The sequence below is a fragment of the Trichomycterus rosablanca genome, chromosome 27, assembly GCF_030014385.1.
Source record: "Trichomycterus rosablanca isolate fTriRos1 chromosome 27, fTriRos1.hap1, whole genome shotgun sequence".
Classification (NCBI taxonomy): domain Eukaryota; kingdom Metazoa; phylum Chordata; class Actinopteri; order Siluriformes; family Trichomycteridae; genus Trichomycterus; species Trichomycterus rosablanca.
In genome coordinates this window covers 14,515,704-14,532,362 of record NC_086014.1, presented here as the reverse complement: position 1 = coordinate 14,532,362, position 16,659 = coordinate 14,515,704, and the positions used below count along the sequence as shown (strand labels likewise).

The 16,659-nt window shown below is 42.0% G+C and overlaps 1 protein-coding gene across 1 annotated transcript in view; it reads right to left on the bottom strand.

Moving 5' to 3' along the window:
- Positions 1-13,415, bottom strand: part of rbm20 (RNA binding motif protein 20) — a 49,019-nt gene extending 35,604 nt beyond the window's left edge. The window contains exon 1 of the mRNA XM_062989846.1: positions 13,251-13,415. Within this exon, the coding sequence (XP_062845916.1) occupies positions 13,251-13,351 (101 nt within the window). The 5' untranslated portion in view covers positions 13,352-13,415. The remainder of the gene's footprint in view (positions 1-13,250) is intronic.
- Between the last annotated feature and the right edge of the window lie 3,244 nt (positions 13,416-16,659).

The window sequence follows — 16,659 nt, the reverse complement described above, 5'->3', positions numbered from 1 at the left end:
AAGGACATTTTATTTAAATTATAATGATAAATGATCATTACAGATTTAATTATAGATAATATTTAATAAATAATATTTTTAGGAATGTATTTTTTATAAGAATTTAATGGTAAAATTAAAAATTATTATATTTTACTACTAAAATTCAAAGGAAAATTTTAATTAATGAATATTATTAGATAAAAAACAAAAAAACATATTTATGACAACAAATGTTATTTTTAGCACAGTAATATATATGTATTTTTTTAAAGCTTCAATTAATTAATATTTATAAATATTATCAGATACAAATAATAATAAAAAATATTATTAGATAAATAATTAAAAAATATATATATTAATAACAACAAATATTAATAACAACAAATGTCGTTTTTGGGACCATAATATATGTATTTTTGAAAGCTTCAATTTAATAATAATTAAGTAATTTAATAACACACAGAGTCTGAATGTAGGGGTGATTTTAAATATAAAAATAATGAGGCTTCACACTTCAGACGGATAATCCGCCCATTACTGATTGGCACGGTCTACGCTAAACTATATCATGAGATCAGATTGAATTTCGGATGGTCAGACATTTCTAACGAGTATATTTTACTTCTATTTTTAGATCTTATTGATCTTAAGTAAAAGCAGCAATTCCTCAGAATTCTGTCCCACTGCATGGTGAGAACGGGGCGTCCACAGTATTACGAAATACGTGACCTCAAAAAGAAAGGGCTCGCTAAAACCGCCTGGGAAAAGAAATCTGATGTATATGACACCCGCTTTACCCCAAACACTATTTCCAGAGGGTCAGAATTTTAATTCTTGTTACTGTTTCCTGCTGAGGTTTCAAGTTTACTGACCCTAGTACTGAACCTGACATACTCATGACAGATTTACGACGTTATATAATGACATTATTCAAAATTCTGATTCTCTAACACGACTAATTCACTAACCAGATCTGATGTTTGGAATGAATCCACACCAGCCAGCCAATCAGAAAGCAGGAATTTCCACTCCCATGCTACACCAGTGCCAATTAATGCGGGCGTAAGGCAAGAATACCCAAAATAAGACACCAAATTCATTGCAAGACTTTGGCCACCAACCCCCTTTTTGGACGTAGCCAATCATGCCTGTGTCAGTAGCACTCCTCAGACCACTGTGGTTGGGTACCCACCACGACTGCCTGTAACACCCAGTCATCCATCCATAACGGTCTGGTCCTTATCAAAGTCAGGGTCGGGTCAGGTCTTCATGCTGGTCAGATCTGCTAATAGACCAATAGATCCCTCAAAGAAGATCAGGCAGTGCGGACAGTCATGGACTGACTGACTTTCCTAAACAGTCACCTGATCTAAAACCCCCGTCCAGGTTTTATAGACACAGAGAAGCTGGAGGGATCAGTACCAGCACACGTCAGTCAGTTTCATACAAAACACCAAACGTTTAGGTTAAAATGCTTCAGCTGTGACTGTCCAGAGGAACAGGCAGATATGTAAAGCCCTGCATGTGTGTGTGTGTGTGTGTGTGTGTGTAATTAGAAAACTCAGCAGAGGAGAAATTTAGACACAGATCCATCGTGCTGGCCACGAGTCCTGTCATTACTCCATCATCTCCCCTCTAATGAGAGTAACACCACACACACACACACACACACACAGCACGCAGTACATATGCCTATAGACTTACACACACTCACTACACACTATAAAAACACACCACACACTTACAATAAACACCTCAAACTGCACCGCACACACACACACAATACACACACACACAACACACACTACACAGTCTCACACACACACACTATATACATACTCACTACATATACACTAGACACATACATACTACACACACACAACACAAATACACACATGCACACATACACACACATACACACTACACACACCGCCCACACTACACAAATACACACATGCACACATACAATAAACACACTGCACACACGCACTGTACACATACACACAAATACACACACTATACACCCACACTACATAAACCACCCACACCATGCAGACAACACACACCACACATACACACACCACACATATTGTAAACAACACACTCATACAATATACACATCACACACACACACACAAATACACACGTGCATACATACAATAAACTCACCACACACACTACACACAGCACACAAACACACTACACACTTTGTACACAACACACTCATACAATATACACATCACACACACTCACCACCCACACCATGCACAGACAACACACACCATTCAAATAGACACACACACACAGTCTGCTGGTATGTATGAGGCGCCCGAGTCGCCCCCTTTAACACTAAAAACAACACAATGATTCATCGAAGCTGCCCTTTTGCCCCAAAGGAAACACCCCAGATAGGTCGCCAATTCATCACAGGGCACACACACACACACAGGAATTTTTAGCAGCTCCATTTGTCCTGACTGCATGTCTTTGGACTTGAGGGAGGAAACCGGAGCACCCGGAGGAAACCCATGCAGACAAATCGACACCCACATTAATTCTTTTGCTGATATGGTGAGGGGTTTTGGACACGCCCGCTTGGTTTTTGGTTACAGAGAGACGAGTGAGAGAAGCACAAACCATTAGAGAGTCTGTAAATGCCTCATAAAGTTAAGCTGATCTGTCACCACCAGAAAGACTAAATGGACTAAGAGAGGATCTGGCTGAAGGGAAGTGAGCTTAATGCACCATAAGATGATGAGCTATCATTTATTACATACACGACATGGCCAAAAGTATGTGGACACTCTTCGTAATGATTGAAATTATGTCATTTATGCCACATCAGTTGCTGACGGGTGTTTATAAACGCTATAAGGTAAACGATATGGTTTTAACATTGTACCAACAGTTTGGGGAAGACACAGGGAGAACATGCAAACTCCACACAGAAAGGACTCTTTAACGTGGGTGGACTGACAAATCTCCATTGAGCATCCACTACGTTACAGGCAGTATAGGAACCGATATAAGTATAGGTTTGTAGATTGCCAAACACCGGACGGGACGGCGGATACCAGTCTGATTATAAATCCCATTAACACAAACTCAGGAAAGCTTAGTGCTGACAACAATGGCTCACACTCATTCCAGTCATTTATCCGACATCACCGGCCAGCAGGAGTCCTGGCAGCGCTCGAACAAATCAGTTTTCCACTGTCAACAACTGCGCTCGCACCACCGTGGGGTAACACGACTGCGGACGGCCGCAGGGGGGGCTAAAATCAGACGCTGCGACCCATTAACCTCACGCTGGGCGATTGCTAAAATTACAAATGATGACTTGTAAAATTATACATCGATTCGTCCCGTCCCTCCCCTCGTGCCTGAACGCTGCGTGTCACGGGCGTGTCGAAATATGTATGAAACGTGCACCTGGCAGGGTGGAGCGACAGATTCGGACGGGTACTCTCTGTTTCGGATTCGCACGCTACGGGAAAGAATGAGGCGCGCGTGCTGACGGGGCGTCACAAATCATCCTCGGGCATGAGACGTGTCAGGAGCCAAAAAGAGGGCGATGGATGGTACAGACCTGTGAATTTAGGACCTCCTGTGTCCCGAACTATAAACGCACAGTGACAGTAACAGGTGAGGACATGAAATACATCACGGGTTAGACCGTAAAGGGTCAGACTCACAGCTCAGCAGTTTAACTTCTGCTAAAAACACACGAGATCCATAAAACTGATAAAAAAGGAGGTCATTCATCTTAGAGAAGTGCCTACAACAAATACATCCACTGCTGAGACCCGGGTTCAAACCTCTAAGGTACTATCGGCCGGTTGGGCGTCTACTCAGACACGGTAGGGCATGTCAGTCAACTGCACTACAATTCAAGCAACTGATGGTTAAGCGTCTTGCTCAAGGGCCCAACAGTGGCGGTGGTGGGGCTTGAACCAGCTTGCTTCAGTGATTTTGAGTGGCGGCCGAGCTGCTCTGTTGACAGAAGCTCTGATACCCCTGCGTGAGCCTCTTTGGTTTCAGAGGAATGTGATAGAGACCCCGTCCGTCAGCGAGCAGAAGGACTTCAGTATCAGATCTGCGGTCTTGCTTTACGTCTCGGGCTAACAAAGTGACACTTACAAGGATTCCGATGAGCGAGTGTTCAGACGGCCTGGTGAGAATGTTAAAGCTTTGACTTTTAAACGCTTATAATAAAATGCAGAACACAGCGACTTGATTATTATCATGTGTCATCATCATAAATCACCCGTCAGACTTTTTCTGCCAGGATATTTGATTCCTGAAACCTTCATTTTGACCTGTTTACTAACCCTTGTATAATGATTAAACCCACCCAGACGTCAGTAGTGCGAATTACAGGAGGTGAAGTTCTTACATTGCAGTAGATACGTTTTCCAGACTTCATTCGGGTGTCAAATCTCATTCAGAGTTCCTCCGACCACCCGCTATGAAGCCGTGCACTTTGCCCTGGTCAGGGTTCAGGTCAGAGTAGCTGTATCTTATTCTAATACTTCTATATATTCTTCTCCTAATGCCTTTTCATTTTTCATTTCCTTGTGTTCTTAACGAAAGTATAAAAAGCCTCGGTGCTCAGGTGGGAATACCCGGGTTTGAATCTCGGCTCTGCTACCGGTCGGCTGGACCGCTATGGGCAACACCAACCCTGGTAATGCAACACTGTGCAAACAGCAGAACTCCAGAAAACCTGTCCACTTTCCTCCTTCATTAAGACGCTTTCTAGCTTTTCTAATTTCCACTTCTAGCCTGGATGTGAACGCCAGTGTGAACAATTTCGACCTGTAACGCAATAAATACTGAAGTAGCACCTCTACTCTGAGCAGATCACAGTTTAAATACGGTTCCTGTCCGGCCATTCCAAAGGATTTACACCGGTCAGTACAAGTACTTAAAGTCTAAACACCTCCCAGAGGCGAATAAAAACCCTAGAAATGAATACAGCAGGAGTTTAATCCTCCATGGGAATAAATATAGGTCACTAAATTCATAGCATCAGCAATGATGAAATATGATATTTTCTTTTTAGGAGCATGCAAAAAGAGTGAAGTGAGGGAAGCATGACCGATGCATTATGAATCCATGGTGGAAGCATGATGGAAGCATGGTGGAAACATGGGAGAAGCATGAGGGATGCATGAGGGAAGCATGATGGAAAAATGATGGAAGCATGAAAGAAGCATGAGGGAAGCATGATCGTTGCATTACGGATACATTATGGAAGCATGGTAGAAGCATAGATGAAGCATGATAAAAGCATGAGGGAAGCATGGAGGCAGTTTGTATCTTTTAGTGAAAGAGCTGAATTTTTACACACGTGTTAGGAACATGAATTAAATTCTTCTGCAACAGTTTATTTTCTGTGACTAAATCATTATAAAACTACTTTTTTAATTGAGTGTGATCATCAGCAGCCGGGTGGCGGGTCCGGTTCCACCGGTGCTAGGCAGGAATAATCTGGACAGGGTGCCAATCCGTCACAGGGCTTCGTCCCCTCGTGTGTGTAAGAGTGAGCGAGGAAGCACTTTAAAATAGAAAACGCTGCATCAACATTGGGATTAGCACCAAAAAAACCACATGGATCCTCGCTGAGCTCAACGCTCACCAGCTATTTCTCTGCCTGACATGCTGACGGTAACTCACGTGTAACATAATCCAGCACCAGCACAAACAACCACAGAGTCCCACTGACACACTGAAACCGGGGTTCCTGGTTTGCATGGATATATACACCGATCAGCCATAACATTATAACCACCTCCTTGTTTCTACACTCACTGTCCATGTTATCAGCTCCACTTACCATATAGAAGCACTTTGTAGTTCTACAATTACTGACTGTAGTCCATCTGTTCCTCTACATGCTTTGTTAGCCCCCTTTCATGCGGTTCATGGTGGTGGTGTGTTAGTGTGTGTTGTGCTGGTATGAGTGGATCAGACACAGCAGTGCTGCTGGAGTTTTTAAACACCTCACTGTCACTGCTGGACTGATAATCGTCCACCAGCCGACAGCGCCCCGTGGGCAGCGTCCTGTGACCACTGATGAAGGTCTAGAAGATGAGCGACTCAAACAGCAGCAATAGATGAGCGATCGTCTCTGACTTTACATCTACAAGGTGGACCGACTAGGTAGGAGTGTCTAATAGAGTGGACAGTGAGTGGACACGGTATTTAAAAACTCCAGCAGCGCTGCTGTGTCTGATCCACTCATACCAGCACAACACACACTAACACACCACCACCATGTCAGTGTCACTGCAGTGCTGAGAATCATCCACCACCTAAATAATTGAAAAACAGGGTGAAAGCAGGTTTAAAAGGTATGCAGAGAAGCAGATGGACTACAGTCAGTAATTGTAGAACTACAAAGTGCTTCTATATGGTGAGTGGAGCTGATAAAATGGACAGTGTGTGTAGAAACGAGGAGGTGGTTTTAATGTTATGGCTGATCAGTTCCAGCTTCTGAAAAGCATGATATCACGCTAACGTCACAGATTCCCTCAGTCCAGTATAAAGTACACCTGGCTATGCGTTCCTCAGAGCGGCATGTCCGCCTCGGGTATTTATAGGACGCTCTGAAGTTTTATTAGCACCCTAAAGTGGCAGTGAGATCACAGGATTACGAGGTACAGGGAACAATACAGGAGCAGCTGGTCTTAGCATTAGCTGCTAGCCTGCAGTAGATGTGTCAAACAGGACAACAGACCTAAAAAATACCCCCCAAAACCCCACAGTATGAGTTGTTGAGTGGTTTAGGATGCACAGACAGACTGACGCGTTATAAATAACCGAGCGTGGCGCGACGCTGTTTCTTTGTTGACAACAGTTAAACGCGACGCCGCCTGCGTGATGTCGGGCACGTGGTTCGTTTTCGGGACACGCGCCTGCCTTTCGTCACGTCCAACCTGCCGCTCTAATAGGACAATATTTAACAGAAGCGCCGATGAGAGGACGCTTACGTGTCCAGACAGGCACTAGAGCGATTTTTAGATTGTAGATTGAGTTGCAGATGTTCGTTTAGGCCACACCTGGGCATTGTACAGCCCCCAGGGCCACATCCGGCCTGTTGGGTGTCTCTGACCGGCCCGCATGAGGTCAGTGGTTATTAGAAATAAGACATAAATAATTGTACATCATGCATGCATACAATATCATAGTATGTTTTTATTTTGAAGGTACTGTTGTTGTTTTTTTGTTTACCTACTTTTGTACGATCGAGTGTGTGTGTGTGTGTGTGTGTGCGCGAGTGTATCCAGCTTTCATCTACTTATCAAAAACTGTACAATTTACTGACTTTATATAGAAATAAAATTAATATTAAACAGAATTAAGTCCGGCTTTCCACAACGGTCCCAGTTTCTCATGCGGCCCCTTGCAAAACTGAATCGCCCACCACTGGTTTAGGCAGATCTAACTGGCCACGTGTCTTCAGAGCTGCTGTACCCAGGGCCGGCGTTAACGTCCAGCCTAAAGCTCATCACCCACAGCGTGAAGCAATCAAGGCCGATGGAGTTTGACGTGGTTCTGGGTGCAGCCTGAAACTGGATCTCATAAAAACCAGCTGATACGAGCTGGAAATAAAACCTACAAGCCCGGCGGTAAATTCTAATTTCATGGCAAAGCTCAAAGATCAGAGTGAAGGAAGGTGCTGATCTAAAAAGACCTTAGCTCTGGGTGGCGGTGGCACAGCAGGGAGCAGGGCGCTGGTTCAAGTCCCTCTAACACAGTTAGATAGATGCCACTGTTGGGATCTTTCATTTTTATTCGGGTCCGGATAACTGATTTGGCACAGTCTAACACCGGGAGCCCTTCCTGATGGACCGGCAATGAGAGCCCACTGACCAGTACACCTCCCAATTGCTGGGCTGTTCGGACATCCCGACTGGCACAACCGAGATTCATGCTGGAACAGAAAGAAGCCTTCCCTAACCTGTTGCGGGAAGCACATAAATTGTCAGCAATTATTGTGGCTGAAACACATAAATCCGATAATAAGACGGGGCGTCCCAATACTTTTGTCCACACAGTGAACCCTCAGGTGTTTATGAAGGAACTTAAGGGGTTAAACACTTAAATAAAAGAAAGTAAATCTTTGATTCTCTGAAGCTCGTTCGTGCTCTGGATTTAAAAACAAAACAGAATAAATAATCAGCGGAAACTGAATTCAGGCCCCTAAATCTGAGAGATTAAACCCCCGCGTGCAGGGACCAGCTGCCAGATAAATCCTTAGCGAAAGGTGTTGATGGCATCACATATCAAAACAAGGGAGCACGAGTACCCACCCGAAAAGGCTGGCACACACATCACACCTCTCACACCATGCGGGAGATTTAAGTGCCTGAAAAACCAACGGTTCACCGACGTTACTGAACCCGAGGCTTCAGCTCTGAGGTATACACACGATAACGAACGTAGAGAACAAAATACCAGTCACCGGCGGGCAAACGATACTGCACAGGGGTGGCACGGCACTGCTGAGCTCTCGAGCTCTGCTATCGGCCAGCCGGGCACCCACGTAGATCCATCTGCACATCTGCATCTGCCGGGCATCTGCACTGACATGTCTGGTTATATGTGACAAACGAAGGTGGCTGAAACAGCCCTGGTGTTAGGAGGCACACTGGTCAGTGCGCTCTCAGTGCAGGTCCCAAGAAGGCACTGAAATAGGAGGGTTGTGCCCGGAACTATGCCAAGCCTGTTAGGCCGACCAGCTTTGCTATGGGGGGGGCAGCTGGAAAAAAAATATCGGTGGGAGAAGAGCGCTTGGTTGGCGCATGGGTGAAATAAGATTTTAGTAGTGCTACCAGCCGGTCAGGTGTCTACACAGGCATGACGGGCAAACATGGTGTCTGGGTGGGAGGGGAGATGGCCGAACAGCCTAGCCATTGGGCGTGTCGTATTAGAAAGGGCATCCGGCATAACAAACTGTCCCAATTCAGGTTTGTGGACCAGAATGTAAATATGTGAGAGGCCAAAACACTGTACGCTGTAACTGGTGAAGAGAAATGACAAACGTGAGCAAGTTTCCCAGTCGTTCTGTCAGCGTCTATAACGGCCTCGCCTTCAAGGTCAAGTGCAAATGAGAAAAAGAAGAAAAAACAAGATCTAACATTCAACCGTAATTAAAAATCCACCTCGAGTATGTATTAGGAACATACGAGCGCTTCAACATGTCACGTTTTATCGTCTTATCTCTCCAAATAACTCAGCAGCCACAAGCGTACAGTAACGATCAACCACACACACACACACACACACACACACGGCAATAACAGAACTAAAACAATGGGACCTGGAGCTCTCCTGAGACCCGCATCAGAAGCGTAAACCCGGCAGCACGATGAGGAACGAGCAGCTGATGTAGTGGTGTAGCAAAAGAACACCACAGACTCTCCTCAAATCTCTCTAACAATACGACCGCCACCGCTCACAATGCACCGGTCACGCCAAGAGTCTGTCAGCAGCTGGACCTTCATTCCCAGCTGTGAAAATCTACACATCAACAAGTGCGGCTCCAAATCCCAGTTCGCTCTCCGCAGATTATCTACGAGCATCGGATGATCGGTGCTAATCTGTGCTAATTTAAACTGATTAAAACTCAGAATGATTTATTATTATTTATTACTTACTATGGTAAAGCTTGCATAAACCCTGAAGAACACCGTAATACAATTTTTTACACGTTTATATTGTAATAAAACGACTTTGTGTAATTTCTTCTGTTAAAATATGTCCAATAATACAGACGTTAGAGGACAAAGATCTTTATGCACTAGTCTGAATGAATTTTATAACATTTCACACCGTTTAACAATAAATAAAGAAATAATTTAAATAAATAGCTTCTGTTAATGTTCTCTCAGTATAGAGAGGATGATTCTACTGTCGGGCTCTTAAACAAGGACCTGAACCCTGAACTGCTGGGATTGTGTACGCTCACAGTTGTAATTAGATCTGGATTTATTTATTTATTAGGATTTTAACGTCATGTTTTACACATTCATGACAGAAACGGTAGTTACTCATCACACAAGATTCATCAGTTCAAACACAGTCATGGACAATTTTGTATCTCTAATTCACCTCACTTGCACATCTTTGGACTGTGGGAGGAAACCTGAGCTCCTAAAGGAAACCCACACAGACACGGGGAGAACATGCAAACATGCAAACTCCACACAGAAAGGACCCAGACCATTCTACCTGGGAATCAAACCCAGGACCTTCTTGCTGTGAGGTCACAGTGTTACCCACTGAGCCACAGTGCCGCCCTATTGAATTAACTTGCAGCATATACAGCAGTGGTAGCTCAGGTTAAGGTACTGGACTAGTAATCAGAAGGTTGCTGGTTCTAGCCCCACCACCGCTAAGTTGCCACTGTTGGGCCCGTGAGCAAGCATTTTTGGGCACATATACTGAATATGTATAACTCACGCTCAGTTTACACAGTACTGTGTTAAATTACAATCACACTACATGTTCACATGTTTATAGTGCAGGAATCCAGTTGCTATTGCACACCTTGATGTATACACATTTATATGTTCAAACTGCACACTTTACATTAAATATCTACTCTCTCTATATATTTTGTCTTTTTTTATTATTATCCTACCCTACTGATCATGTGACCAGACAGCTATCAAAGCATTTCACCGCTAGTTGCACCATGTACGACTGTGTATTTGATTTGATTTGAATTGGGAAATGCAGAGATGTCCAAACCACCACTATTGTGGCTGAAAAACTAACCAGTGGATCATTTGCTCGGTACGTTTTACGAAATAAAAAGGGAGAAAAACACAGACACGGTCGATTAAGTGGAGAATAAAATTACAAACGAGCTCCTGCAGCGTTCACACAAGCAGCAGATCAGACTGTAAACATGAAGTTATGATTATTTATGATTATTTAACAGCTGTGATGCAGGGCAGCACTGAGGACATTCGGTTCATAAAGGGTCTAAAACACTGTGGACTGACTTCAGCAGCACAGTAATATAATAATAAGAACTGAACAGTATTAGAAGATCCACCTCGAAGAAGCTCAATCTGTATGATAATACTCACATTAGAGAGCAAAGATCTTCATGCACTAATTTAAAATTATTTAATCCATTTTTTAATAAGTAATTTCACAGCATTTAACATTCAATAAATAAATATAGAAATTAGCCTGACACGCCAGCCCACCACCGCTGAGGGCGTGGCGCGTGACAGCTTCAGCCCTTTTCGGCCAGCGCGGGGGCGGTCAAGGCGCCATGAGTCCAACATGAGGGAACTGGAGATGACTAGAAAACTGGGAGCAGAATGGGATTGGGGGGGTGGAGTGTTGGTGGGGGCTGCATGTAAAGTTCGTTATCTAATTTCTTTTTATCACTGATTGATGAGTGTACAGGTTTCAGTAGGACTTTTAGACTCTTTGTATCATGGTATAACTGAATAAAATGCTTTATATTACGAATAATTAATTTACGGCCACAAGTACTCAACAAGCCAAAATTAATTATTACATTTTATTTAAAAATCATTGTGGAGGAGTCTAAAGCAACTAAAATAAATTATACTATTATATATTTTTTAATAAACATGTTGAGGAAATAAATAATTTTATAAATAAATAAAATTTCTCTTAAATTCTCTTTTCTCAAGTTTATTCTATTAATAACCTCTAATAATTTTTGTTTGTTTAGACTTTAATATACATTTATTTATGTATTTTCAGATTCATATATATTTCTTCTTATTAAAGCAATTAATCGAACGTTTAGGACATTAGGAAAACAAACATCATGACATCAGACCCGACATGAGAAGCACGTTACTAAAATATTCACTGTATTACATTTACATTTTGTATTAAATACATTTTATATATTATATACAAATCTGCAGTTAATATTTAAATGTTTAATATATGTGCCTCTTTACATTGTCATATAGTACCTTAATATTTTTATTTTTATTATTATTATTATTTATTTAAATTATTTAGTTAAAATGCTATTATTTATTTAAATTATTATTATTTATTTATTTAAATTATTATTATTATTATTATTATTATTTATTATTAGTAGTACTACTGATATTATTATTTAAATTATTATAAATATAAATAAATTATTTTCTATTACCAATAATACAAACTATTGTTACTAATTATAATCAAATTAATAAACTCATTATTACTGCAGATATTATTGTTGTTATAACTTTTAATTATTAATAAAATTAATGTTCTTATTCATTTCAGTGGTGCTAATAAATGTTAATAAAGAATAATAAATTGTATCATTGTTTACACATTTTACTTAAACGTTAAACATTAAACATTAAACATTTTATAAAATGTCAATACAAATATATATTTCAAAACAATCTAACTGCGCTGATCATAAACAAGGAACAAAATAATTTTACTATAATGTTAATATATTTTTATATAAATAAAGAAGGAAAGCTCTACGACTCAAATCAATAAAATACAGAAATCCTGTGATTGTGATGAACCCAACATGCAGACGATGGAAACGAGCTGCACAGAATACAAAATATAATCTGATGTCTCACATTTACATTTTTATACAGTCAGATTTAATATTAAAGTCTGTTTCTGTGGATAATTCAGTAAAGAATAAGAATTATTATAAATAATTTATGCACTTTACATACGAAATATAAGAAAATATAATTATTTAAGACGTCATCTGCTTTATAGTTTTGTTTTTATTATTGTATTTTACATAGTTTGTGTGTATATTATTATTAATGGAGAAACGTGTGAATATTTAAATTATTTCTTTCTAAATAACTCTTTCTTACATTTTTCTCAACATGCTTTCCTAATACATAGTTAATAGTTTAAAATTGTGTTTATATAAATTTATATTATAGATTTTCCCCCTGAAATAAAGACTGATAGTGATAACGAGGCACTGTTAAAAGAGTACATGTAATATAAAAGAAATAAAGAATTAAAAAACTGAACTTGGTTCTAACACCGTGTGCACTGAGAGCATGAAGCTGAGTTTCTGGTAGATGGGTGGAAGCAGACACATGAGAACATGTAGTGTGAAATTCATTTTACGGCATCCATCATGCGTTTGACGTTTAAAGACTCAGTAAGACTGTGTAGGACAGAAGACGAAACACTGACCGGTTTCTCACTAACGTTTATAGACGTTTACGAATGTAGCACAAGAGCATGTTTGTAAAGCAGTACCGTACCTCTGGAGGTGCTCGAATGAAGCTGCCGAGTCCACATGGACCGTCCCCAGCTGTTTGTTCTGCCCATTCTTAAAAATGCTCTTGTCCCAGGCCGGTTTCATGCTAGAAAAGCCACGTTCCACCTGTGGAGCGAGAAACTCTGACCAAACAGTCAGGAGAAGCTGTTTGGAAAGTTTCCCTAAATGGAGAGCAGGCGGAACGGACTCCTATCAGCTCCCTCGTCTGCAGGCTGCCTCAGCTGTGCTAAACGTGGACGCTCTCGCTTTCTCTGCTGCTCTCTTCTGCTACTACAGAAAAAAAATGAAGGGCCAAAAGGGGCGACAGGAGCTGAGTCTTCAAAGGGGCCAGTGGTGAAATTGGAACGACGTCTAGGAGGAAATGACTAGGAGCAGGAGTTGAAAGCTTTCTGACCAATTGGGAACCCAAAGGGGGGTCGGGGGGGTCTTGCACCCCTCCTCTTATGCTCTCCCTGACGACAGGGCAGGCGTAAAGATTACACTCGTTCATCCGGCTGGGGGTTCCGTCAGATTTGTTCATGTTCAATGCCAAAACAAGCAAGTTTCAAGCAAGTTGGAGGTACAAAAGTCCTCGTGGCTTGAAGGACCAAGAATGAATTCACTTCCCTGCTTTAACATTTGGGAAAGTGGCTTAGAAGCAATCTAGGTTCAGAATTTCGGCATTTTGCAGCTAACAATCCCACTGAAGCTCTGTCTGATGTTCCACTGTACTAAAATGCCCTATTTATACCAAATACTGACCAAGTACACAAAGGGTTTGACCTCAGAGGATTACACAGCCACGATTTTGTAAATGGGTACAACATACGTGCTCCTACAAAGCAAAACATCATCAAAAACAACTTGTGGGTGAGTGTGATGCGCTGTGATTGATTGGCACCCCTTGCCTAATGTTTCTGAGTGTCACCGGACCCACTGTTCTCTTAAAATCCACTTATAAAATCATCATGCTGCATGGAGCGATTCAATAACACTGCACATGATGCAAACACCACCAGAAGTACAGCACCATCCAAAACTTCTATTGAACTAACAATGAACCTCAGCTGTGCTATCAACCGGCTGGGTGCTCACACAGACGTGGACGATGGTTTAATGGGTTCCTTGTTGCGGCTACGACTGCGGTACCTGCTGTCTGCGGTCGAGGTGCCTGCGTACGCCATGCTGCTCTCTGTGAATCTGTCTTACGCCACTGTGCACATGTCAGAGATTCTGGTACATGAGGGGAATTGGATATGACTAGACTGGGAGGAAATGAGGAGGAATGCGTTTTGTCTATGATTTTTTATGCAACCCAGGCAACACAAACAATGCATCTCACTCTCTCTGTGCAATCTGTTCCCACTGTGGTTTACAGGATGTAACAAAGCCTCCACAAGGGGGAGTTTGCATACAAGTTTATTTAAATATTATTATTTTTCTCTGCTCAAGGGTGATAATATGTACATTGCACTGCTGCTCCTAAAACATACAGATTTAAAGGAGGAGATGATAAAGCGTATCTGTAGCATTACGTTCATGTTCTAAACACCAGGTAAGTCAGGTGTGTTAATAAAAGCAGCGCTCGGGTTCAGCGATCGCTCCACTCGTCCCGAACAATACAGTCACGGACACACGGGTGCATGTGTAACGGAATCCGCTCATGCTCCTGATCATGGGGACCGGCCAAAACGAACCCTATCACTTAGTACATCAACACATCGTCTGCTTAAATGACATCTGATGAATTTCTTTGCTGACAAGCACAGCATGTGAGAGAGGCGGCGGACCACAATCCTCGTGTATTTTTGGCTTAAGAGACGGGAGACGTGGTGAAGCCCGTCAGCGGGACGACACGACCTACAGATCGAAAGTGTCGTCCAGATCATTAAAAGAACAGTTCAACACAACGTCACATTAACGTTTCAGCGTTTACTGGTTATGTGTTTTGGAGATCAGATACAGGGCTGAACACTAAGACTTTTTAGGAGGGACCCATGAGCTCCTTTATTCAGAAAAACTAGGAGCACAAATTAAGAGACACAGGTGTTGTAAAATAATGTAATAATGTAAAAAAAAAAAAGTAAAATAATGAGGTTGTTTTTGACACTTTTACACTAAAAATAACACAAATATAATAAAAAAAAACACTGACAGTGTTAAACAACTCCATAGGAAACAACGGCACAGCCGGCGTACAAGCAATTTTGTCGCTTCTCATGTGGACACGCCCTAACATTGTTTACATCGCACACACATCTAGTTTAAGGGTACAAATTCCTCGACGAAGGGCGCTGAGTTTCAAAGACTTTGAGTTTAGTACCATTCTGGTCTTAGATCACAATAGTTCATGCTAGCCTACTACTGCTGAGATCCTGGCTTTGAGCCTCTGCAGTGCTATAGGTCAGTTTGGCATCTAAACAGCCAATAGGAGGTGCACCGGTCAGTGTGCTCTCAGTGCTGGTCCCAAGCCAGGATAAAAATAGAAGGGTTGTGCCAAGTGTGAATCAGGTGGCGACCCCTGAATACGGGATCAGGAATATTAAAAAAAGAAAGCGTACAATATATGAATTGGTGACCTGTTAATGCATTGCGTCCAGTCATTCCAAGGAACTGAACCCACCACCACACTGACCAGGATAAAGTGGGGGGCAAAACATGAACAAGAACTAAATTCTACTCTCTCAGCAGTGGAATCTGTACGAGTCTCCCACTTTCACGCCCCTGGACCTGGGTGAAGTCCCGACGGCGCCCCTTTGAACGAGATCATTTTTCCTGAATATGTTCCGAGTGCAGCTGGGAACGTCATTCATCCAGCAGGAATCCTGCCTAAACCACTGGGTTTTAACACACACACACACACACACACACCTGCTGGGCTGTTCAGGAATCCAGAAACGATCATAAAATCACAACGACTCCCTCTATCTGCAGAGTTAAAGAGACACGGGTGGGCACAGATGAACCTTAAATTTAAATACAACACGTTGCTTTTATATTTTTAGTGCAACACAGAAGTATCTGAGTTTAATTCTCAACCCAAATCACAGTCTGTGTGGGTTTTGTATGTTCCTTCACCTTCCAAAAACATGTGGAAGATGGATTGACTGCTCCTAAGGAATCAAAGAGGTGATCAAAGAGGTGTCAGACCCACTGCATCCCTGACCATAATACATGAATGCATATGTAGTATTATAAACATTATATATATATATATGTGGTAAGGTACTATATAAAGATATGTCCCGGAGATCGCATATCGCAGTGGGAAAAGACGGTGTCTGACCTTTCCTCCCTCAATTGTGTAAGTGTGGACGCATGGCGAGGTCGATAGCTCTGCTGAGAATCACACCCACCGTTTTGTGCTAGCGTGTTAGACCGCCGCGCCACCCGAGCGCCACTAAATGTCCGAA